The sequence below is a fragment of the Bubalus bubalis genome, chromosome 21, assembly GCF_019923935.1.
Source record: "Bubalus bubalis isolate 160015118507 breed Murrah chromosome 21, NDDB_SH_1, whole genome shotgun sequence".
Classification (NCBI taxonomy): domain Eukaryota; kingdom Metazoa; phylum Chordata; class Mammalia; order Artiodactyla; family Bovidae; genus Bubalus; species Bubalus bubalis.
The window spans coordinates 11,447,008-11,470,181 of NC_059177.1; the positions used below are offsets into that span (position 1 = coordinate 11,447,008).

General features: G+C 53.8%; 1 protein-coding gene and 1 long non-coding RNA gene across 3 annotated transcripts; one reads left to right on the plus strand and one right to left on the minus strand.

Moving 5' to 3' along the window:
* Nucleotides 1-266: 266 nt before the first annotated feature.
* Nucleotides 267-22,100, minus strand: PLCD1 (phospholipase C delta 1). 2 transcript variants are annotated; one of them, XM_025271971.3, is made up of 15 exons: nucleotides 21,925-22,100; nucleotides 14,700-14,864; nucleotides 11,256-11,484; nucleotides 4,174-4,303; nucleotides 3,842-4,073; nucleotides 3,228-3,429; nucleotides 2,968-3,112; nucleotides 2,741-2,890; nucleotides 2,490-2,648; nucleotides 2,113-2,272; nucleotides 1,808-1,924; nucleotides 1,227-1,405; nucleotides 1,002-1,134; nucleotides 775-924; nucleotides 267-626 (listed from the first exon to the last, which is right to left on the minus strand). In XM_025271971.3, exons 1-15 carry the CDS (start codon nucleotides 21,956-21,958, stop codon nucleotides 541-543), a joined length of 2,271 nt encoding a protein of 756 aa, XP_025127756.2. In that variant the 5' UTR covers nucleotides 21,959-22,100; the 3' UTR covers nucleotides 267-540. The 2 variants fall into 2 exon arrangements, with proteins under 2 accessions (XP_025127756.2, XP_006077084.3); XM_006077022.4 differs by lacking the exon at nucleotides 21,925-22,100 and adding an exon at nucleotides 17,998-18,182.
* Nucleotides 4,069-11,249, plus strand: LOC102397064. The gene is made up of 4 exons (XR_006547421.1): nucleotides 4,069-4,468; nucleotides 4,609-4,698; nucleotides 9,808-9,907; nucleotides 11,015-11,249. It is a non-coding gene; the product is annotated as an uncharacterized LOC102397064 (long non-coding RNA).
* Nucleotides 22,101-23,174: the final 1,074 nt, after the last annotated feature.

Below are 23,174 nucleotides of genomic sequence, written 5' to 3' on the forward strand. Positions count from 1 at the left end.
TTGCATGGGTCTGTTCCGTGCTGGTCCGTCCTGCCCCAGGGAACAGACACCCCCGACCCCCACCTTGCTCCACTGTGAAGGTGGAGAGGAGTAGAGAATGAGGTGCTGGGGCTCCAGGGCTCTGGGACACACATGCACACACATGTACACACACACATGTACACGCACACGTGTACACACACATGTACACACACACATTCATGTACACACACGCATATGTGCTTTACAGGGATTTTTCTGGTATCCAGGAAGAAAGACCACAGTACTTACTTTGATGATTTTTATAAAAACCCTCAACCCAGGGCCCAGCCGGAGGATGGAGAGAGGGCTGCAGTGTGGCTCCTAACGGAAGTGAGGGCAGCACCAGGCACTGGGCCAGCACCTGGGCTCCCGAGAGGCAGCAGCAGACAGGAGGCTGGAGCTGAAGGCGGCGCGGGGCTGCCGGCTCTGAGCGAGGGGCTGGGACAGCCCCCATCAGGCCCCCAGACGTGGACAGAGGGTCCGGTCTGCTCAGGGCAGCCCTCACCAGAACCCCCGAGCCTAGTCCCGGAGGGCCACCTTCACAAAGAGGGTGGCAGACGGGTGCTGGTCCCCGTTCTTGGAGAGGAGGTGGATGTGTCGGTATCCTGGCGGGTGGATGGGTGGGGAGGGGTGCACCAGGAGAGTTCTGTTCACTCCAGGAGGATGCTTCGAGGGACAGCCAGCCCCCACCCAAGAAATGCCTCCCATCCCACCCCGCCGCCCAAGTCGTTCCCCTTCCTTACAGACACTCACCCTGCTTGAGGCTTTTCAAGGGGATGGTGCTCTGGCCAATGAAGTCGTTCTTGGAGGAGGCATCGTAGTCCTCCACCACAAAGCGCACGAGGGCAAGCTCAGGCACAGCCACCTCAAACTCCAACTCCGTGTCCCACCATGGGTTGAAACCTAGGGGGTGCAAGCACCGTGTCAACAGCACGGACATCAGCTCCGGGAGCCAGGCTCAGCCCAGGCCCAGCACGTACCGTTATTGGTGACCACAGCGGTCTGGCGGCTGGCCACGTCCCGGCTCACGCCATGGATCTCCACTGTCACCTTGGGGTCCACGATTGAATTCTTATTCTTGTTGACTTTTGGCAGCTGCTGCCCTGAGATGACCTGAGGAGAGGCAAGGGATAATTAAGCGTTCAGGATGGTAGCAAGGGGGAAGGGAGGCCCGGGGCACCTGTCTCCGCTGTGGCTGGCCATACCCTGACATTGAGTCGTTTCAGAGTCCACCAGGGCCCCTGGGCCGGGGCACGGGAGTTGAAGGTAGAGTTGGGGTCTCTCAGGAAGGCAGGCTTCAGCACGTACCCACAGGCCCCATTGTCCAGGAAGCGGCCCTGGTACACATCCATCTCTGACCCAGGAGTCTGGAAGTTCAGGGCCACTGCAGGCAGGACAGAGTAGTCACAGGCTGTGTGTGTGTGTACCGGGGGGTGTCTCAGGGGTCCCAGAGCCCAGCTGGCTTGGGTACACTGGGGCCCAGAGTCACATAGTGAGAGAGAATCAGGGTCCAGGATCACTCCAATGCCTACTGCCCTCCTGCTGCCCTAACTGACCCACCACACCAACCTTACATTCCATTTCTGGTGCCAGAATTCAAAGGACAAGTGCGCTAATAATGAAATTTCAGAGGCTGTATTTGCTCACGGGAGATTATATCCAAACTGAGATTACCAGCTCTGAAGCCAAATCTGTGACTCTGGCTCTGCCTGGGTCCCCAGAGTCCCCTGGCCCTCCAGACAGAAACCCTCACCCAGGGCTCCTCCAAGCCCCAGCCAGCCCATACCGATCTGGCAGCCCCCATTCCACATCTCCACGGGGCTGTAGTTGGAAGAGTCCGTTCTCCACCCAGCGGGGTAGATCCTGCTCAGGTGATTCACGTTGTGGCGGACAAAGCTGTTTCCTGAGGAAGGGTATGAGTTGGTCAGAAGCAGAGGCCTTCTGGGTGAGCCCAAGCCCCTCACTAACATCATGGAGTGCCGGCTCTGGGAGATGTCTGGAGGGGTGGGAGCTAGTCCTGGCCCTGGCCAGCTCAGATGGTCAGACAGATGGGCAGCAATCTAGGGGGTGGGGAGGCAGGGCCAGGTTCACCTGATTCTTGGAGCAGTCGGAGGGCGCGGTTCTCAGAGAAGGATGACATCTCATAGAAAGCCTGTCCAGAGGTGCCAGGGCTGGGGAAGCCCCGAAAGTGGACGCTCTTGCAGTAAATGACCATGTCGGAGAGTTCCTTCGCTAGCCTGAGCTTGTCCTCCTGGGGGCCATGGGGAGGCCCAGGTTAGATTCAGAGATTGGGGCAGGTGGGCACTGAGAGAGCCAGAAACCCAGACAGAGACAGAGAGAGGGGGCAGAGGGTCTGAGTGACAGCCACAGAGCACCCAGACAAGGCGAACATCCCACAAGGCTATGGAGGGTGATGAAGGGGGAAGGCCCCAGGGCTGCCCCCGCACCCCCACAGCTCCCCCTCGAACCTTGGACTTGTGCTGCACTTGGCTCCTCACTGCCTCGTCCTCCATCTCAGCAGCCTCATCCTCGTCTGACACCACAGTGGCCTCTGGGCCACCTTCTCCTCCAGGCGGGAAGAGCCCCCCAAGCTTCTTCCCCTTCAGCAAGATCTTCCCCCTCAGTTGCTAAGGGTGGAGGGGGCAGCTGATCAAGATCCAGCTGGCCTCCCGGCCAGTCCCCTGCCCTCTCCTCTGGGCACCGGGTCCCCGTGGGGCACCTCAGGGGAAGGCAGGCTGGTGACGACCCCATCCAATGGCCGATCCAACAGCATGGGCCCCAGGAGGGTGCGCAGGTGTCGCGCCATCACGCGCTGCTGCTCCAGACTGCAGTGGTTCTCCAAGGACAGGATGACGGGGTAGGGGGATGCCTGGAGGCCCAGGGGTAGATTAAGAGGGGTGGGTGGCCCCAGAGTATCTTCCTCCTCACCCCCAGGGGCGCGCCCACCTTGAAGGCGTAGTCCCGGATGGCCCTGACCACGTCGCAGAAGAGGATCTTGGAGGTGAAGGTGTAGCCATGATAGATGATCGGCTCCTGGTTGGGCCCATCCCAGCAGTCGAGCTCCAGGCAGCGGCAGCCTTTGCACAGCGCCCTGCAGGTGGGGTGTGGGCTAGGCCCTTGGTCCCGCCCGGTCAAGCCCGGCCCCGCCCCGCCCTGTCCCGCTCCGCCCCGCCCCGCCCCGTCACGCCCAAGTTGCCCTGCCCCACCGGATGTAGGCTTCTGTGCTGCTGGGACCCGTGAGCTGGTCTTCCAGCAGGTAGGTGTTGTGCGAGGACGACACCAGGTAGTGGCTGAGCGGCTGGTCCATGTCCTGGTAGACGCGCCGGTGTGCCAGGTCGAAGGCGCTGCCGTCAGCCGAGAGCAGGTACATAAGAAAGCCGTCCTTGGTCATCTGACGCTGCGCTTTGGCTGGAAGGCGGGAGGCGGGAGGGCGACTGCAGGTCAGAGCGCCCTGGGAGCTTGGCCCCACAGCCCCGCCTCCCATCCTGAGCTGGTGCTCGCGTATCTCTTGGAAAGGGGGTAAGTTTGAGTCTCTTGACCAGACCGTGACTATACCCCAGCATGGGGCTCTGTCTCCTCCTCTTCTGTCCCAGACTCGGTGAGGCCCCCCGAGGGCAGGACTTCATCACCTCCTTCTCCAGGACTGGGCCCCCATCTGACGTCTTAAAGCGTTGTGCCCAGCATGGGCTGGGAAATATCGCCCAGGGGCCCTGGAAATGGCTGAGGCGTCCCCTGCCCTCCAGCTCCCTACTCGGGCTGCCGTCTCCCCAGGGGTCTTCCCGCCGTGTGGGGCCCGGGACTGCAGGTCACGGGCCCTCACCCGTCTCGCTGGGTTCGTAGCGCTCAATGAGGGAGAGAGCCAGTGCAGGCCCCGCCTCCTCCTCCCGCTGCTGGTGCTGCAAGAAGGTCACCAGCTGATCCACCGACAGGGTGTCCTTGGAGCCCGTGGCCTCCTCGAAGGTGCGGTCGATCTCCTTCCTCTGGGTCAGTATCTTGTAGAAGGTCTCTATCTCCTCATCCTCCAGGGAGTCTGTCTGAGAATGGTCACATTCCTGCAGAGCCAGGACGCCAGGTAGGCAGCACTCAGAGCAGGTCCCAAGCTGTGTTCCAGACACACTGCCAGGCAGACCCAGCCCTCGCTTCCTGCCTCACCTTGAAGATCTTTCGGGCATAGCTGTCGTCCACCTGGATGTTGAGCTCCTTCAGAAAGTTTTGTAGCTCTTTGAAGCTCATCTTGTTGTCCTTGTTTTTGTCAGCTTTTCGCAAGCAGGAATGAATCCAGCTGGGCAAGAAGTAAGGAAAGAACCCCAGGAGCCGTGGTACCCCCCAGGTCCCAGCCAGAGGCATGGTTCAAGCTCATGGTCAACTCCCAGGCCCAGGTGGACTGAGGGCCCCTATAGACACTGCTCCCCGCAGGCCTGGCTGTTGGCACATCTGCATTTCAGGGGTAAGACCTGGTAGCCTCTTTGGAGGAAATATGACATCCAATGAAAGAGTCTTTTTCCTACTTTCTAGCTTTGAACCCAGAAAATTTTGAAATTTGAAAATTTGAAATTTTAAAAAATATTAATTTTCTCACTCTAAAAGGTTCATTACAGACAGTTGAGAAAATGAAGAAAAGTAAACAAAGGCCCCACAGTTCTATCAGCCAGGGGTACCTACTGTTAACATTTCAAGGTATGTCCTTTTGCTTTTCAACATATAATTATTACGCAACTTGACTAAAGGCTTTAAGGCTTTTTTAGTAGGAAACAGCAGATTTCAAGCCACTGATCAAAGGTGGGGGCATCACATGCAAAAACAAAGCCTGGATCATGGTGTCATGATTGCGGTGCTTTGGTCCCCACTTCTTTACCTCTGTCTCTCCCATCAGCCTTGAACTTGAGAACTAGAGAAGGAGAGGCTCCATACTACATTCCACAGAAAACAGAGAGCTCATTATAGAACAAGAAAATGGGAACTCATGAGCACAACGAAAACATGATAGCAGGTTTTGGGAAGAAATCAGAAAGGAAACCGCAATGTAAATCACACCATATCAATATTTTTAAAATTCTGAGGATCAAATAAAGAAAAAAACAAAGTCATCTATCTGACAGACTGGAGGAAGCATTTTCAGAAAAGTTTTTGAAGAATTGAAAAGAGTATGATGACCCTAAAAACTAAATGAGAAAGGGATGTAAACCAAACTTTTACAAACATTGATAGTAATCAAAGATACTAACAGTTTGGATATAAGATGCAATTTCTTAGACGATAAAATCAGCAACTTAAAGGTATATTCCCAGTGCAAGTAAGGGTGAGGTGAAATGGACACTCTCATCCATCAGTTGGACAAAGTAAACTGGTACAACCTTCAGGAAGGTAATGTAGAGATATCAACCTGTTACACCAGTTGACTCAGTAATTCCACTTCTAGCAGTCCGTTGGTAAGGAAATACTTCTGAATACTGAAAGGTTTTATGAACGTAGTCCTTTGCAGTGTTATTTATAGAGGTAAAAGAATAAAAACAAATGATACGTCTGACAGTAAAAGAATGGATCACTAATTTATAGTACATCCACTCAGTGGGACAGTACACAGTCATTAAAGCCGAGACTTTTCACTTTCATGCATCGGAGAAGGAAATGGCAGCCCACTCCAGTGTTCTTGCCTGGAGAATCCCAGGGACGGGGGAGCCTGGTGGGCTGCCGTCTATGGGGTCGCACAGAGTCGGACACGACTGAAGCGACTTAGCAGCAGCATACCAACACAGGGAAATAATTATGACATAATGGTACATAAAAAATGATACAAATATATTAATCTTCATTATTTTTGGCAAATGCACCACTAGACAAAATGAAATGCATCAAGAAAAGATTAAAGGGAGAACTCAAATGTCAGTAGTTTCTGGAGGAGCCAGGTTTTCTGGGCCTTAAAGCTTCATTCTAACATACCCATATAGTTAAATTTGTATTTATATATATAAAAGTATGTTTTATGTAAATATATGTATACATTTACATAAAAAAAACATTATGGTAGAATTCCAGGTTAAAAAAAATACAAGTTCACAGTGGTCCACCCAAGCATAAGGTCCCAGTGCTGATTGCTCTTCAGCAGGCTGGAATGGCTTTAAGACCTCAAGATTTAGGCAGCAGAAGCCTGCAGAGGGCATGAGATTGTCCAAGCACAAAACTGTGCAAAAGGAGTGACTGTCAGAAAAGTGCCATAGAACTGGGCTGTTAGGAAAGCTCAAAATTGGGCTTCCCTGTGCCTCAGTGGTGAAGAATCTGCCTGCCAATGCAGGAGACACGGGTTCAATCCCTGGTCTGGGAAGATCCCACATGCCTCAGAGCAACTCAGCCTGTGCGCCCCAACTGTTGAGCCTGTGCTCTAGAGCCCAGGAACCACAACTATTGAGTCTGGAAACCTAGGGCCTGTGCTCAGCAACAAGAGAAGCCACTGCAATGAGAACCTACACATTGCAACTAGAGAAAAGCCCAGGCAGCAATAAAGACCCAGCACAACCAAAAATAAATAAATAGATAAAATTATTTATTAAAAAAAAAAAAAGTTCAAAGTCAGGCAGACAAAGCCTTGAGAAGAACACTTAAAAGTCCCTGAAATGCTGAAAAGCATACAATAAAGGGAATCTACAGAGTTCAAAATGTGTCCCCCAAAGGAGCTGGATATACACTAGCAATGAGTAAAGTAATCAGAAAATGAGATTAAGAAAATAATTCCTTATAGTAGCATCAAAATGAATAAAAATACAAATTCTTTTAATGCATACCGTATACTCTGAAAGTCACAAAACACTGTTGAAAGAAATTGAAGATCTAAATAAATGGAAAGATACCCCGTACTTGCAGATCAGAAAGAAGACTTGATACTGTTACATGAGGAATACTCTCCAAATTAATCTACGGATTCAACACAATACCTGTCACGGTCATGCTGGCTACTTTGCAGAAACTTACAACCCCATCCTCAAATTCGTATGGAAATTCAAGGGGCCTAAAATAGTCAAAGCATTCTTGAAAAAAATAAATTTGGAAGACTCACACTTCAGGATTTCAAAGGTTCCTACAAAGTTACAGTCACTAAAGCGTTGTGGTGTTGGTGCAAGAACAGACATTTAGGTAAATGGAAATTAGGTAAATGGAGCAGAGGACTTCCCCAGTGGCCCGGTGGTTAGAACTCCACGCTTCCATGCAGAGGTTACGGATTCAGATCCCTGGTTGTCCCCCTGTGTGGCGTGGCCAAAAAAAAAAGGACAAATGGAATAGAATTTAGAGTCATGCAGTAAACCCTCATATTTATGGTCAATTGATATTTGACAAGGGTATAAAGACAATTCAATGAGGAAAGAATAGTCTTCTCAACAACTGTATGTCTACATGCAAACGAAATATGAAGTTGGATCTCTCATATCACTCCATACACAGAATTTACAGAAACAAACTCAGAGTGGACCAGAGACTTAAATGCAAGTGCTAAAACTATAAGAAAAAGTATGAGTAAATATGAGTAAATGTTTGTGACTTTGAGTTAGGCTAAGCATTCTTAGATATGACAACAAAAAACACACGCAACAAAAGCAAAAGGTAAATGTGTTAGAGCTCACTGAAACAAAAAATTCTGTGCTTCAGAGAAACCCACCAAAATAAGAACAGAACCCAATGAATGGGAGAAATTAATTGCAAAGCATATGTCTGTTTAGAGACTTGTGTTTATAATATTTAAAAAAACCTCTCACAACTAAATAATAGAAAGGTAACTCAATTAAAAAATGGGCCAGAGACCTGAATAAACATGTCTCCAGAGGAGATGTACAAAAGCACATAAAAATGGTCAATATCCTTAATTATAAGGGAAATGCAAATCAAAACCACAGTAAGATACTTAATTTAAAAAGAAAGTAACAAGAGTTGGTAAGGATGTGGAGAAATCAGAAGCCTTGAGCACTGTTGGTGGAGACGTAAAATGGTGCTCGCTATGGGAAACAGTAGAGTGGTTCCTCAAAAAGCTGAAAATAGGATTACCAGATGATCTCACAATTCCACTTCTGGGTATGTACCCCAAAGAATTGAAAACAAGGTCTCAGATACTTGTACACTCATGTTCATAGCAGCATTATTCACAATAGACAAAAAGTGGAAGCAACCCAAGTGTCCATTAGTGGGCGAATGAATAAAGTGTGGTGCATACATACAATGGAATATTGTTCATATTAAAAGGATGGAAATTCTAACATATGTGACAACATGGAATAAACTTGAGGACATTGTGCTAAGTGAAATAAGCCAATGGCAAAAGGACAAATACTGTATGAGTCCACTTATATGAGGAACCTAGATTAAGCAAGTTCATAGAGACAGAAAGTACAGCAGCAGTTGCCAAAGGCTGGGGGAGGCTGGAATGAGGAGCTACTGTTCAGTGGGTACAGAGTTTCAGTTTTACAAGATGAAGAGTTCTGGAGATGGCTGAACAACAGTGTGAATGTACTTAACACTACTGAACTGTTCACCTAAAAATGCTTAAAACAGCGAATTTTATGCATATATTACCATAATTTAAAATTAAATAGGTCCATTAAAAAGAACAACAAATGGGCAAAGGATCTGTTGAATAGCTATTTCTCCAAAGAGATATACAAATGTCCAGTAACCACATGTAAAGATGTTCAACCCATTAGCTATCAAGGAAATGCAAATCAAAGCCACAGTGAAATGCTACTTCAAACCCACAGGATAGCTGTCATAAAAAAGGGCAGATAACAAGGATTAGTGAAGACGTGAAAAGTCAGAACCCTCATACACTGCTGCTGCTGCTGCTGCTGCGTCACTTCAGTCGTGTCCGACTCTGTGTGACCCCATAGACGGCAGCCCACCAGGCTCCCCCATCCCTGGGATTCTCCAGGCAAGAACACTGGAGTGGGTTGCCATTTCCTTCTCCAATGCATGAAAGTGAAAAGTGAAAGTGAAGTCGCTCAGTCGTGTCCGACCCTCAGCGACCCCATGGACTGCAGCCCGCCAGGCTCCTCCGTCCATGGGATTTTCCAGGCAAGAGTACTGGAGTGGGGTGCCATTGCCTTCTCCGCATACACTGCTGGTGGGAGTATAAATTTCCTCTCTGGAAAATAGGTAGTTGTGTAGAAGTCTAAATATATAGTTACCACAAGACTCAGAAATTCTAGGTATGTATCCAAGAGAAATGAGAATGTATGTCCACACAAAAACTTGCACACGAATGTTCAGAGCAGCATTATTCAGGGAAGCAGAAACCCAAATGGCCATCACCTGCCGGTTGGATAAATAAAATGTGGAATAGCCAGACAATGGAATATTATTAGGCACAGAAGGAATAAAGTACTGATACAGGCTATGACGCGGACAAACCCTGTTGTTTAGCGACTAAGTTGTGTCAGACTCTTTGCAACCCCATGGACTATATAAGCCCACTAGGCTCCTCTGTCCATGGGATTTTCCAGGCAAGAATACTGGAGTGGGTTGCTATTTTCTCCTCCAGAGGATCTAAATTCCCGACCCAGCGACTGAACCCATGTCTCCCGCGTTGGCAGGCAGATTTTTTTTACCGCTGAGCCACCAATGCGTCTCCGTAACATTATGCTAAGTGAAAGAAGCCTTCACAAAAGACTGTGGAATTCCATTTATATAATATGTCCAGAAAGACAAAGTATCAATAGATTGGTGAGACAGGAAGTAGATTAGTGGTTGTCTAGGCCTTGGGGGCTGTGGGGAAATGGGATCTGCTAAAGAGTATGGGTTTCTTTTTAGAATGATGAGGATATTCTAAAATTCATTGGCTGATGGGTTGCATAACTGTGAATACACTAAAAAGCATGGATTTGTACACTTCTGGTGGATGATTTACGTGGTAAGTGAATTTTTTTTCTCTTTCATTTCTTTTTTTTTTTTTTTTATTTTATTTTTAAACTTTACATAATTGTATTAGTTTTGCCAAATATCAAAATGAATCTGCCACAGGTATACATGTGTTCCCCATCCTGAACCCTCCTCCCTCCTCCCTCCCCATACCATCCCTCTGGGTCGTCCCAGTGCACCAGCCCCAAGCATCCAGTATCGTGCATCGAACCTGGACTGGCAACTCATTTCATACATGATATTTGGCAAGTGAATTATATCTCAATAAAGCTGTCATAAAAAAAAGAGTTGGTACTGGTTCCACCCTAATCCTATATACCAGAAGCCTGACCTCTTTGAACCATAGACTAGGGCATTGTTGTGCACCTAGATTTTGAAGTGAATTTGTTTCTAGCCCCCTGGCTGGCCTGCATACCAGGCCTGGGAGAACTTGATCACTCCCCAAAGAATGGCACAGGGGCTAGGGGTGGGTGGGAGTGGACCATGGCCTCCCGAACTCCCAGAGAGAAAAAAAAAAAAAAAAAATGCAGTAACTCTAGGAAACATTAAAATGTCTAAGTCTAGGGGACTTCCCTGGTGGTTCAGTGGTTAAGAGTCAGCCTCCAATGCAGGGGGTTCAGGTTCCATCCCTGGTCAGGGAACTGCCCACATGCTGAACAGCACGGCCAAAAAAAAAAATCTTTAATAGATAAAATTAAAAAAGAAAAAGAAAACTAAGACTTTTAAAAAAAGATATAGTATTTCTTTTTAAGTCTAAGATTAGGTCTCCCATTGAAACAGGCAGCTCCCCTCAGCCTCCCCAGTCTCCCAGCTCTATGCTGGTTACAGCGAGGGGACAAGGGACATCACGGAGTGCACTGCTGTGTGGCCCTTGGGTCAGAGTAGACAAAAGAGGGCCCAAGTACCTTCCCTGCTTCCCTCAATTGTGTCTCTCAATGTGATGTATTTGGAGACAGAGCCTTGAGAGACTTAGGTAAGACCATGAGTGGGGCCCTCGTGATGGGATTAGTGCCCACGTAAGAAGAGACACCAGAGATCTTGCTCACTCTCTCTTTCCGCCTTCCCCCCACATCCCGCCCCCTGCCCCCAACATTTTAAGACAGAAGACAGCCATCTACAAGCCAGGAAGAGAGCTCCCACCAGAACCCGACCCTGCTTGGCACCCTGCTCTTGGATTTCCAGCCTCCAGAACTGTGAGCAAATTGATTTCTGTTGTTTAAGCCACCCAGTCTATGGTATGTTGGCCCAAGCCAGGTGTCTTCCATACTGAGGCTGCCCTGGGGATAAGCATAGCCAGTAGCCACAGGCTGGGTCTGGGTCCACTGCCCCCAAAAGGATACTGTCGCAGCTTCTGCTGCTGGTCCATGGAGCCCGAGTGGTGGATAATCTTGCCCAGGCCCTGCACCCAGTGCTGGGCATCGGCAGGTGATGGGGCAATGAGGTCTAGAGTACTGCGCTGGTCCTTGAAGACGATGGAGAAGCAGCGGTTCTCAGGCACATCCCGAGCAAACTTCTCCAGGCCCTCTGTGCGGTGCCCCATCCGCACCTCCTGGATGTCCTCGATGGAGACTGCGAGAAGGGGGCGGGGGCACAGAGAGAGCCTTGAGGGGCAGGAGGATGGTCAGAGTGGGGACAGAAAGAGGCTGGCATGGAGGAGGAAAGGGGGACACAGCTGCAGCAGGCAGAGTGGAAATGCCCAGGGAGAGGGAGGTTGACTTTAGGGTGGGAAGGGCTCCTATGGTCCCAGGCCCCCTGTTTCTGTGCTGGGAGGAAGTGGGGCCCCTGGGAGAGGATCGGGGCAGGGCAGGCCTCTCAGACAGTGACTGGGAGAGGCCACTCGAGCTTGGGACCTGTGACGGAGGGGTGACCACATGCTTTCCTGGTCTTGACTTTGGGCCCTTTCCCTCCCTCCAAGACAGCCACGAGAGCCATGAGAGCCTCCAGGCTCTTCTGATCACTCAGGAGCCTGTAGCCACCCTTAGTCAGCCCTGGCCCTGGGGTTTGGAGACAGAGGTCCAATGACAGAGGGAAAAGTGCTTTCGTCGGGGGGCAGCCAGGGCCTTCCTGCATGCATCTATGGGTCCTGATCTCAGGGAGCCCCTTGGGAGGGCTGGTGCTCCAGGATCCTGAGAGGTAGACTGGAGGGTGCCCCTGGGAGTCTGAGACGACATCATTCTATCCTTGGAGACAGCAGGGGGCCCTCCTGGGGAAGCCCAGCTTTCCTAGCTTCCGGGGGCAGCAAGGCCCTGCTTGCCCCGCTTCAGCCCCAGGGTGCTCTCCTGACCTGGCTGGGAGCTAGTCCCTACAGCTGGGCTTGTGCTGGGCCTCCCATCATCTGGAGCCAGGTTCTGCCCCTGCCCCAACCTCATCCCAAGCCATCCACATCCACCTTCCCTGGGTCGAGACCAGCTCTGGCCGGCAGCCTGCCTGTCCTTCTGGTGAGTGCCCAAGGACCTCCCGGTCACCTGCAGGCCCCACGTGTGAGGCATATGCCATCCCGGGCAGCAGGCTCTGAGGTGTGAGATACACAGACCCTGGGCTGTCTGGGGTGCAGGGGATATCCCTGTTTAATCCCTCCCTGCAGCCTCCCCAGCCCTGCCAGGCCCCACACTGGCTGCAGCTGCCCCAGACTGGGAGTGAAAACAGGAAGCCAGGGTGGTGGGGGCCAGCTCCCCACCCACTCCAGAGAAAGTCCAGATGCCTTCCTGACTGATAACCCTTGTCTGCCTGCGGTAACCAAAGCGGAGGGAGGCTAGTGGGGTCGGGATCAGGGAGGCAGTGGAGACTTGGGGAGCAGGAAGCAGAGACAGAGCACTGGGAGACTGCCCCCCTCTGCTGCTCCTGGCCTCAGTTTCCCCGGGGTTGGAGTGCAGGCTCACTGCTCACCGAGAGGAGGGAAGCAGATGACAGGCATGCCCAGCCCAGAGCTGTCTCTGTGTCTCAGACACTCCTCACCTGAGCGCACCTGATGCCCAAGCCCCAGGCTATCGCCCCTGTGGCCTTCCCTGTCAGGATGCAGGCCCTTCACTCACAGCCCTTCCACGTTCGTATCCCTGCACCTCTGCTCATGCTGGGTTTCTGGGCTGGGAGCTCCCTCTGCCCTTCTGCCCATAGCTGTCCCGGTACAAGGTCCCCATCTCACCGGCCCAGGTCTAGCAAGGCCCAGATCTCCTACTCCTCCATCTGTCCCCTGCCCACCCCCGCCAAGTGCTTGGCACACACTGGTAACCATGCTCATGTCCTGGCTGGTGGATGGGCTTCCGGGAGTCCCCAGGGCTCAAAGAGTACGATGCCCTGTTCCCACGGTGCCGCCGACTGCCAGCATCTAACAGGAAACCCTGTATCAGGGCCGAGGTCTGTGAAGGAGCCTGACTGGAGCCACAGACAGAGGCAAGGGCTGGGTCACTCCTGTCTTATGTGACCGACATGTGTGCAGTGTCATTTTCTGAGAGCCCTTCTGGCTCCATCCCCTCTGACCCTGCCCTTCCCTGCTCAGACCTCCCACGGCCCACAGCTCCCAGGACCCAGCCAGGCTCCCTCCATCGGACCCTGCTGCGGGCCTGCAGGCCACACCTTCTCAGGATTCTGTCCAGTGTCCTGGGGCCTGGCAGACCCTCCCTTTCCTCCTCCCACCTGAGCCTCTATCTGGTCTCATTCCCCAGAGACCTGCTTAGTGGGCTCACCCAGCCTGCATACCCCCCCACAGCCAAGGGCAGGTGATTGGCTGATGAATTTCCAGGGACTTGGACTGCGAGAGAACTCTAGCTGCAGTGATCTTTCCATACTACCAGCCACATGTGGCTATTCACATATAAATTAGTTAAAATTCAGTGAAATTAGGGATTCATCTTCTTAAGCACAGTAGCCATGGTTCAAGTGCTCGAGGGCCACGGGTGGCTAGTAGCTGACATATTGGACAGCACAGCTATAGAACATGTCCATTATCATAGAAAGTTCTTTTGGATAGCTTTGGTCTAAACTTTTCCCACCAAGTAAAGATGCAGAGGGAACCTCTCATTTTGCAAAATGCTTGGGGCGTTCTGTGTTGGCAGAGCTTGCTTCCTAAGACCTTGCAGGAGGCACTCTCCATCTACAGGCTTGAGCTCTGAATTCCTAGACCTTTTCTGAAGCTTCCAGAAAGCCCTCAGGCCCACAGCCTCGAGGGAGCTGACCAGCCAAGGCCTCTCTATGCAAGTCCCAGCCTGCTCCACGCCAACCTGCCTGTCCTGGCTCCAGCCCAGGGAGGAGCTGCCTCCTGTGGCCCCACCTCTCATCCTGTCCACCAATACCCGGAAGGGCCTTATCTGTCCTTGGACTTTGGGCCTTACCACACCTGAGTCCTGATGCATCCGCCCAACTTCCCTCCTTCCCACAAATGTCTGGGTGGATACCTGTGTGCGCTGGTAACATTGTTCATCCCCTCCTTACTTGGGAGCCTGACTTTTCCCGTCTGTGGCCATGGCTGTGTATCCCCACTTCGAAAAAGCGTGAGCATCTCCATCTGTGGTCCACAACTGCCCTCTCCAGCCCAGATTAGGCCTCAGTTTCCCTATCAGTGATCTAACTGACTCCCTTCTCCGAGCCTGGCCACCTCAGATCCCCTATACCTGATATCCTGGTTGCATGACTGACCGCTGCCTCGCCAGGCCAGGCCTCAGTTTCCCTACCTTTGGTCGTGGTCCACAATTGACCTTCAGCCCCACCCCACCCCAGCCAGTGTCAGTTTCCTCATCAGAGCGCAGGAGCAGCACCCTGCCCCTCCCCACGCAGCCCGGGGCACTCACACAGCTGGGATTCCGGGGTCCTCATGACCTTGCGGGACTCCTGCCAGATGGTCTTGCAGTCCTCCTGCAGCTTGTAGAAGCGTTCTCTCCGCCATGAGTTGGACTTCACCTTCAAGAGTTGGCTGCCCTTCAGCAGTGCCTGTAGGTCCTTGTCATCCTGTAGGCCTGGGAGACAGAGCTGGTAAGATGCCACCTCCTCTAGGGTACCTGCTGCTCCAGGCCCCATGCTGGCTCCTTTTTCACCAGCCTCATCCTCAGCACTCTATTCACTTCTCCTTCCATCACCCTTGCTCCAACCTGATTCAGGAGCCCCGCCTTCTTCAGGAAGGCATCTCCGACTCCAGCTGAAGCTGTGCAAACCTTAGGATACCCACCTGTTCAAGGCCACACTTTATATGTAATGACCTGCAACCCATAGCCGAATGGACAAAGAACACATGGTTCCTGGGGGACTAGACCCCTAGAAAACGGCCTGGCTCCAAAAGACTTAGTAGGCTTCTCGCTATCACACCTAGGGGTCAGAGTGACCTGAAGGAAGCCAGGACCAAAAGCTCAGGCAGAGCAGGAAAGAAGAGGGGTAAACACAGGTGGAAATGGATCCCAGAGCACCATGAGTATCATGAGCCCAACAGCCTCCCAAGTCTAATGGCTCTGGAATGGTGTATTGGGTCCAGGCTAGGCCTGCTGAGATGCCTCATCCCTCCCTGTCCACCCCATCTCTGAGTGGCCTGGGTCTGGGACCTCTCAGGGTAGAGCAGCCCAAAGGCATAGTGCAGGCCTTTCCGAGGCTGAGGCAGCACTTGGCCCGAGGCCCTGCAGTAGAGGAACCCTAACTGCGTGGCCCTCTCCCACCCGGCTCCTTTCAGAGATGCAGGCTGGCCTGGGGCGTGGGCTCCCACAGAGACAGTGTCCTTCGTCCCACCAGACCCAAGCAGGAGACACCAGAGGGGCGCCAGGCCTGGTTTCATAGCATCCCTCATCCCAAGCAGGCCCTGTGCCAGCTGTGATCACACCACCATAATGACCCATCAGTGTAACTAACAGTGAAATGCACATCTCGAGCCTATCACCCAAGCCACATGGAGCCCAGCAGCCAGCACTGTTCAGAGCCAAGAGACCACCTCACCTCCCTTCTATCCCCCAAGTGAAAACTCCGTGGCTTTTCAGCAATCTTTATCCTGCTCGAGCAGAGTGGAGGCTTCAGAAGCCGTGCATGTCCAGTGTGAGGGGCCTGTGCCTAGGCCTACAGGCTTTTCTTGTCTCAACCCAGATCCCTAGCCCCAGATAGGTTCTCTCACTTTATCCATGACCCCACTCCCTACCCTCCAGCCAGCCTGCTCCAGATGCACACAGGACCTACAGAATCTTCTGGATCACTTCCCCAGGCCTCAGCCTCTATCCCTCCCTAGTCACCCTCCTCCAGTGGGAACATAGCGCCATGCTAACACTTCCCCCTCCACAATTTTAGGCAACTTCCTTCCCTCTCTGAACCTCTATTCCGCCATCAGCACTGGGTGATGTCTGATGTGACCTTCCCTCACCTTTGTTCCAAGTCTCTCCACCCACCGCCTTAGTGTCAGCAGTTCCCCTTCAGCCCCAGGGGAGGCCCAGTGGAGGAGAAGGCTCCTACAGAATGTCCTCAACTGGTGGCTATGTCTGGGGGGGCTCAAGAGAGAGGACGGAGACAAGGTTGTTCCCACTGCCTTCCAGAGGAGAGAGCCGCCTCAGCCTCAGCTCAGCTGGGGGATCCCACTGTCCCTCCCGAGGCTGAGGTCAGCTGAGAGGGACATCCCCTTGCCCTCTGCTTGCACTTCCCTCCCCCCACCCCTGCCCAACTGGGGCATCTGGGGGTGCATACGCATGGCACAGATGGGAGTGGGGGCGCAGGGTCGGAAGCCTGTGGGAGCTCCACCCTCCAGTTCTGGAAAACACCGTGAGCAGACGACACATTTATCCTGTCCTGGAGCCAGACTGCGGCCCTGTCGGCGGTCAGGCAGAGATAAGTCCCTTGGCTGCCTACATGGCTTCCGGAACACAGACCTTGGTCCCAAAGTGGGTCTTGATAATAGTGACCCTCCAGGCTGCTGGGAAACCTAAGCAGATACCTCCTTCTCTGAGCTTCATTTCAGGCCCTTTTGTTTCTGAGGCCTTTGGTCTGCCCCCAGCCCTTGCTCCCGTAGCACCCAGAAGGTCCATAGGCACCCCTTCATCCAGCCCCACTCACTCAGCTATATAGCATCTTCTCCTGTGGGAAGGTGGCAAAGAGGGGCCTCTGAGCTCAGGGACTCCTGGGTTGACCTTGCAGCCTCATCAGTCTGCCCAGGCTAGTGGCACAAAATGAGGTGGCTATATGGGGAGTGCAGAGAGGCTGCAGTGCTAATAGGGGTGTACGATGCCAAGAGCCCTGCCCATGTACCTAGGGTGATGAAGACAGACTGAGTCTGGGATGCAAAGCAGTGCACAGCTACACAGATATAGCCACACACACAGTCACACAGTCCACCATACTCATCATACACTGCCATCCACAACCAGGAAGAGACAATGGGCCACACACAGTGACACACATTGTTACATGGAGTCACACACAGCCAAACAAGGTACCGTGCCGGAACATCATCATTGTCATAATAACAGTAGCCACCGTAATAATAGTTCACATTTAAGTAAGATCCTGTCCTTAGCACATGTATTTAATCACCCCAACAACCCTATGAGGAAGGCAATACTGTTCCCATTTTACAGATGATGAAACTGAGGGTCAAGGAAGTTACACGGTGGAGTTGGGACTCAGAAGCCTGCCCACAGCATCAGTGCTAGGAAACGTTACCTTATGCAGGCACCACCTGGGCATGCTGCCACAAAGAGCAACAGCAGAAAATCTATAGAACACACACCCCATAACACAGATGACAGAATCACCCAGTTGTCTGGGTCACCCACTGTCACATCTGTCTCCCACAATCAAACATGGTGTGCAGCATCACACTGATCACACACGGCCACACTGGCGCCATTTGATTACACAGCATTGCATATCCTCATTGCTGCACAGTGGTCCCAAGTACCATACTAGTGACAGAATTACCACTAGGCGTGTAAGCAAGATGGTTTGAGAGTGGCAAGGGGCAGGGTAACCATTCCCCCCAGTACATGGCAACCCTGCAAAAACAGCCCCACTGCGAGTCATACACTCACAGAAGTACTAAACAGGTCCAGGCTCCAAGACACACAGTCTGCGTCCTGCCCCAGCTGCCTTCCCAGCCTCCCCTGATCTCGGGGCCCCTGAATCCCTTACCCAGCCTCTGCCCATTGAGCGCTGCCACCTTGCGGCTCTGTTCCTGCAAGTAGAGCTCTCTGGAGCGGCTCAGTCTCCGGCTCGGCCTCCGGACCCCAAAGCACTGCATGACGTTCCGAAGTGCCCCTGCCGCCCAGCAAACCTGGCCCAGGACAGTGCGGCGTCCAGAAGGCGGCCGCGGCCCTAGGGACGGAACCGCCTCCTCGGAGGGGAGCAGGGGCGGAGACCTGGAGTAGGTGGGCGGGGCTAGGACCAGTGGGGGCGGGGTCTGGATGGATGGGTGGGGCCTTGAGTCTAGAGGCGGGGCGATACAGAAATCAGCCCTGACGGGGCGGAGCCATATCCTAGAAGGCAGGGCCAGTTCCAGAGGGGTAGAACGGATGCCTCCGGGAGATGAGGGGAGAGTGGAATCAAGACGGGGAGTGAAGGGGCCGTAGCTCAGAAGGCGCGACGCTTCGAAGGAGGAGCCGGGGCCAGGAGGCGGAGTGGAACAAATCCATAACCCAGGAAGCAGATCAGTGGCGAAAGTCGAGTCCAGAAAGCGGATTGGGGCGGAGCCAGAGCCAAAGAGGCGGGGAGAGGGAGGAGCCAGGTCTGGGAGGCGACGTGGGGCAGAGTCAGACTCTGGAAGACGGCGGGGGGCGGAGCCAGAGTCCAGGGGACGAGCCGGGGGAGGGTACAGCGATGGAAAGCATGGCCGTTTGGGGGCAGGGAGGGCGGTACCTCGACTTTGGAGGCAGTGTGGGGGCGGAGTCCGACCAGGGGCCGGAGACTGAGCCGGGAATCCTGAACACTCAGCTGGAGAACTGGCGGAGAACCAGAGGACTGGGCGAGATTGAGCCGAGGAGGGAAGCCCGGCCCGGCGGCGGCCTGGGCTGCAGGGTCTAGCGGACAGCCGGGTGGGGCCAGGCCAGGCAGAGTTGAGGATGGAGCTCGGCCGGACACCGGAGCCCGCCAAATATTTTACCTCAGTCACTCAACGAATCCATTGTGACTGAGTGGGCCGTTGCTTCACATGTGAATCCCAAGTAGGCCTGTTTCCTTCTGAGGGAGTTTCTCTACCTGAGTGGAATAATCTCCAAGATGCCAAATGCGAGTGGAATTCTTGAAAAAAATGCCGATCTTAAAAATGAATCCATTAACACAGGTTTGCTTTGATAAATAGGTGAGGACTCCAACTCTATACGAAACTCTGCTGCCAGTGTGCTCGGAACAGTGGGATCTTTCATGTAAGCTACCACCCCACTTTCATTCACCCAGCAATTATTTATTGAGCCCCTCCTGTGTGCCAAGGTCAGGACATCACCCAGAGGCCTGACTCACTCCTCTCTTTTACTTGCTGCCTCTGAATAGTTCCTTCATTTGCCTCACTGCAGCTCCAGTCACCAGCACTGACAGTGAGTCACTCGCAAAGCCAGTTATTAGTACAAACAAGCATGGCAATAATAATGATAAACTGAAGTGCAGGGTGACTTGCCTAAGGTCTCACCTTGGAGAATAATAAAGCATGGGAACGTGTGTTAGTGAAGGTGAGCTGGAATACGGGCACAGACAAGTTGTTCTTCATTTGCAGTGAAGGGAGCTGAGGGTAAGGGGAAGCCTCTGTTTTAGAGAAACCACACAATGGTTTTTAACCAGAGGGCCAAGGACTCCTCGAAGACCTATGGATAAAACCACATCTCAATATAATTTTCTTCCTTTGAATTCTTATGTATTTTACTTTATACATTTAAAAACTTGATCCTGAAAAGGGGTCCACAGGCTTCATCTGACAGCTAAAGTGGTCCATGGCACAAAAAAGTTAAAATCAGTGTGGATCAGTGTGTGTCTGTGTTGTGTGGGCCTGGAATCCCAGGGACAGACAAGCTGGAAACAATCAAGGTGGGTAGGGGGTTGCATAGGGGACAAAGGCAGTTAAGGGAGGTAATTTGGGGTGATGAGCTAGAAGCAGCAGGGCCTCCAGGGGAACAGCTTTGGATTGCAGGGTTTGTGCCAGCTCCGCAGGAAGGGCTGGGCAGTCAGGCACTTGAGAGGCAGGTCTCAGACAGGATGGGCCAGGGCTGCCAAGCCCATGCCACAAGACTGAGAGGTGCTGACTGAGACTCTGCGCGGTTCCCTCTCCAGGCAAGATACTAGGGCTGCCTAGAAACAGAGACTCCTGGAGAAGGGAATGGGAACCCACTCCAGTATTCTTGCCTGGAGAATTCCATGGACAGAGGAGCCTGATGGGCTACAGTCCATGGGGTCACAAAGAGTTGGAAAGGACTGAGTGACTAAGCACACACACACACACACACACACACAGCGAAAGAGACTGGACAAAGGCACAGAAGCCACAGAGGCTGGAGGCTGGAGCCCATCCCAACATGATCTGAAGCTGCAGCTGTGTCAGAGGCCACCAGAGAGGGCTTATAGGATGTCTGAGTGTGAAGCAGGCACGGAGGAGGTGGCAGTCTGCAGGATAGACAGCACTAGCTAAGGGACGATGAGAGAGAAAGAGAGGTCTCTACTGTGATCCTCTGAGCTGCCCAGCCTCCCTGCCAGTCTGGAGGAGCACTAAGGATACCTCTGTCCTGAGGGGAGAAGAGGGGGCACTGGAAAAGGCAGGGAACCCATGACCCAGCTGGAAGAGTTTGCCTTGAAAGTCCAGACAACTGGTATGAGGGTAACAGCTCTGGGCACTGAGCAAGGTCTCTCTGGGCCATGGGGCCCAGGTCTGAGCCAACCAGGAAACGTGAGACAGACTGGGCACTGGCTGAAAGGAACATCTGAGTCTTCCCTGAGTTCCAGGGGGTCTCTAGTGGACAGCTGGAGGGCTCTGCCTTTCCCCTTCCCATCTATTACCTCCACTGCCAGCACAGAAATCATGGTCTAGATGGATAGTTTAGACTGTCAATGATTTAGACCATCCACCATGGTTTAGATGGGTAGGTGGTGGGCACTAACGTCTCAGACTTCAGGGGTACTAGAGAACAGAGGGAGATGGACTTAAGCAGTGATTGGAGTGAGAGAGGCAGGTTTGCTGAGCTGGCACATGACCTAGGGGGCTGGAGTGCAAAGCCCTCTAAGAGTGGGTAAGCCCCCAGGCTGGCGCAAAGAGATGCCAGGTACAGGTTGGGGACCCCTTGCAGCTAGGAGACCCCCTCAGTCCCTGCAGTCCGGAGCCCACGGCTGCTCTCTCTCCTGGAGAGACTGCGATAGGACAAGGAGCTGGTCCAAACTGTTCCCCGGTCTTTCGGAAGAGACAGAGCTCTGCTGGACAAAGCTGAGAGCCACAGGCAGTTAGAGTGGAGACACGAGCCTGTCTGGCCAGGAGGGTGCGCAAATGGGGGCGATCGGGCTGCTCCTCCCAGCCCGGGCATCGCTGACCCTGATTTCTGCGCTGGGCAGTTACTGCGGCACGGCCACATCTCACTTCGCACACCTCCTCGCCCCACTCCTCCCAGCCCGCAACACTCACGCGCCCGGACGCGGTCCAGGCACGCCTGTGCTCTGGGGAGCCTCTCCGGGCGGCCCGGACAGGGCGGAGAGAACTTGATTATTCGTGGATGCTGGTTCCTTCCCTCCTCGGCCCCTGCGAGTGCAGAAGACCCTGGAGCCTAGCCTTCCGTGACCAGGATAAGGGAGAGGGGTCGACCCCAAGGCGGCGGGGCCGGGGGTCGTCTTTAGGGAAGTCTTCAGACTCGCACACCCGTTTTCTCCCCACCGGCCGGGTCTGCGGGACAAGCCTGGAAACGCCCAGGGTCGCGCCCGGCAGTCGGGTCGAGATTTCCTCAATGCGACAAAAGGGCCGAGGGGCGGGCCCGGGGCGGGGCGGAGGGCAGCCGAAGGAGCAGGGGGTCCCCCGCCCTGGGCCGGGGACGGCTTTTCGCGGGGTCGGCCCAGGAGGGGACGCCCCCCCTCCCCGCGAGAGGGCCGAGCACTCACCGTGCAGGGCCAGGAAGTCCCGGCCCGAGTCCATGCCCGACGGACGGCGTGGCGGGAGGGGTGCGCCGCGGGACACTCGTCCGCGGCGACAGCGCGGCGGCCTTGGGTCCGAGCGGAGTGTGGTGGAGGGACCCGAATGGACTGCGGGGGGCAGGAGGCCGGAGGTGGGCCCGGGACTCCGCTCCGCCCCCCGCCCGCCCGCGCCCCCGCCCCCTTGGCCCTCCAACCCGCGCCTCTCCCCGCCCCTCCTGGGGTTTGGCTGGGAGGACAGAGGTGGGGGCCTGGAAGCCCGGCCATCCCTGGCCCAGGCCTGTGGGCGCGTCCCGGACAGAAATAGCTAGATCCCTCTGGCTTCCTCCGCCTCCGCCGCCGCCACCCACAGGCCGCGGGCCCTGTCATTAGCTCGGGCGGCCGGGCCCCACGCCCTGCCTGTGGGCGCTTCGCCGGGTTACAGTGATGCGCGAAAGAATCTGCGTCCTCCTGGGACCGGGACCGCGTAACGTTCGACGCCCAGCCAGGCTGGTGCAGAAGGCAGCCTTGGAGTCCAGGCGTCCAGCCGCGGCTCCCCGGATGTCTGCTTTCTGTTCTGCAGAATGGGTGCATGGGCTCGAGTTAGAAGGTCCTCAGAGAGGCATGCCTGGATCTAGTCTGGAGAAGCGTCCCCTTCCCTCTCTCTGGGAAGTTTCTAACCCTAGAAGTGCCTTTGACGGGGGCTGGGGCAGAAGCCACAAAACTTAGAGCAGTTGCAGAAAACTCTCCTTTGAGCCCCTCACACCCCAAACGCCTGGCGATCTGTACAACAAAGTGGGGGGCAGAATCTAGGACATCTCCAAGGTTCCTTTTTTGGGTGGCATCCCAAGAGACTGTCTGGACAAGTGGTACCCTTGCCCCTACTCCCACAGTCAACTCTTGCAGTCCTGACACACTTTTTATAAGTACCCAGAGACCCCCAGAAGTCCCAGAATCCTGCTGCCCACCAACTTTTGGGAAAGGCCTTGAGAGAGCCCTCAGAAGACCTTTCAGGATGGGGGCGGTGATGGTGCTGAGCCCACCAGTGAATCCCCCAGGCTTCCTGGGCTGATGAAGCCAACAGTGAGAGTCTGGCAGAACCAGTTGGACCCCAGCCCCTCCCTCTCCCAGCAGAGGCAGGTCTGGGTGGCCTTGAATACCTCAGGAAAGGATGTAAGCCAGCCAAAGGCCAAGTCTTCCCATCCTGATGACTGAGGCTGGGTCAGGACTTTGGAGAGCCC

Bases quoted from the DNA above. Each gene is read 5' to 3' on its own strand.
- PLCD1 (XM_006077022.4), bottom strand. From the start codon at position 18,106: ATGCAGTGCTTTGGGGTCCGGAGGCCGAGCCGGAGACTGAGCCGCTCC. The intron at 925-1,001 runs GTACGTGCTGGG...TGCACCCCCTAG, and splicing joins CGCTGTGGTCACCAATAACG to GTTTCAACCCATGGTGGGAC. The intron at 627-774 runs GTGAGTGTCTGT...TCCACCCGCCAG, and splicing joins CTTGAAAAGCCTCAAGCAGG to GATACCGACACATCCACCTC.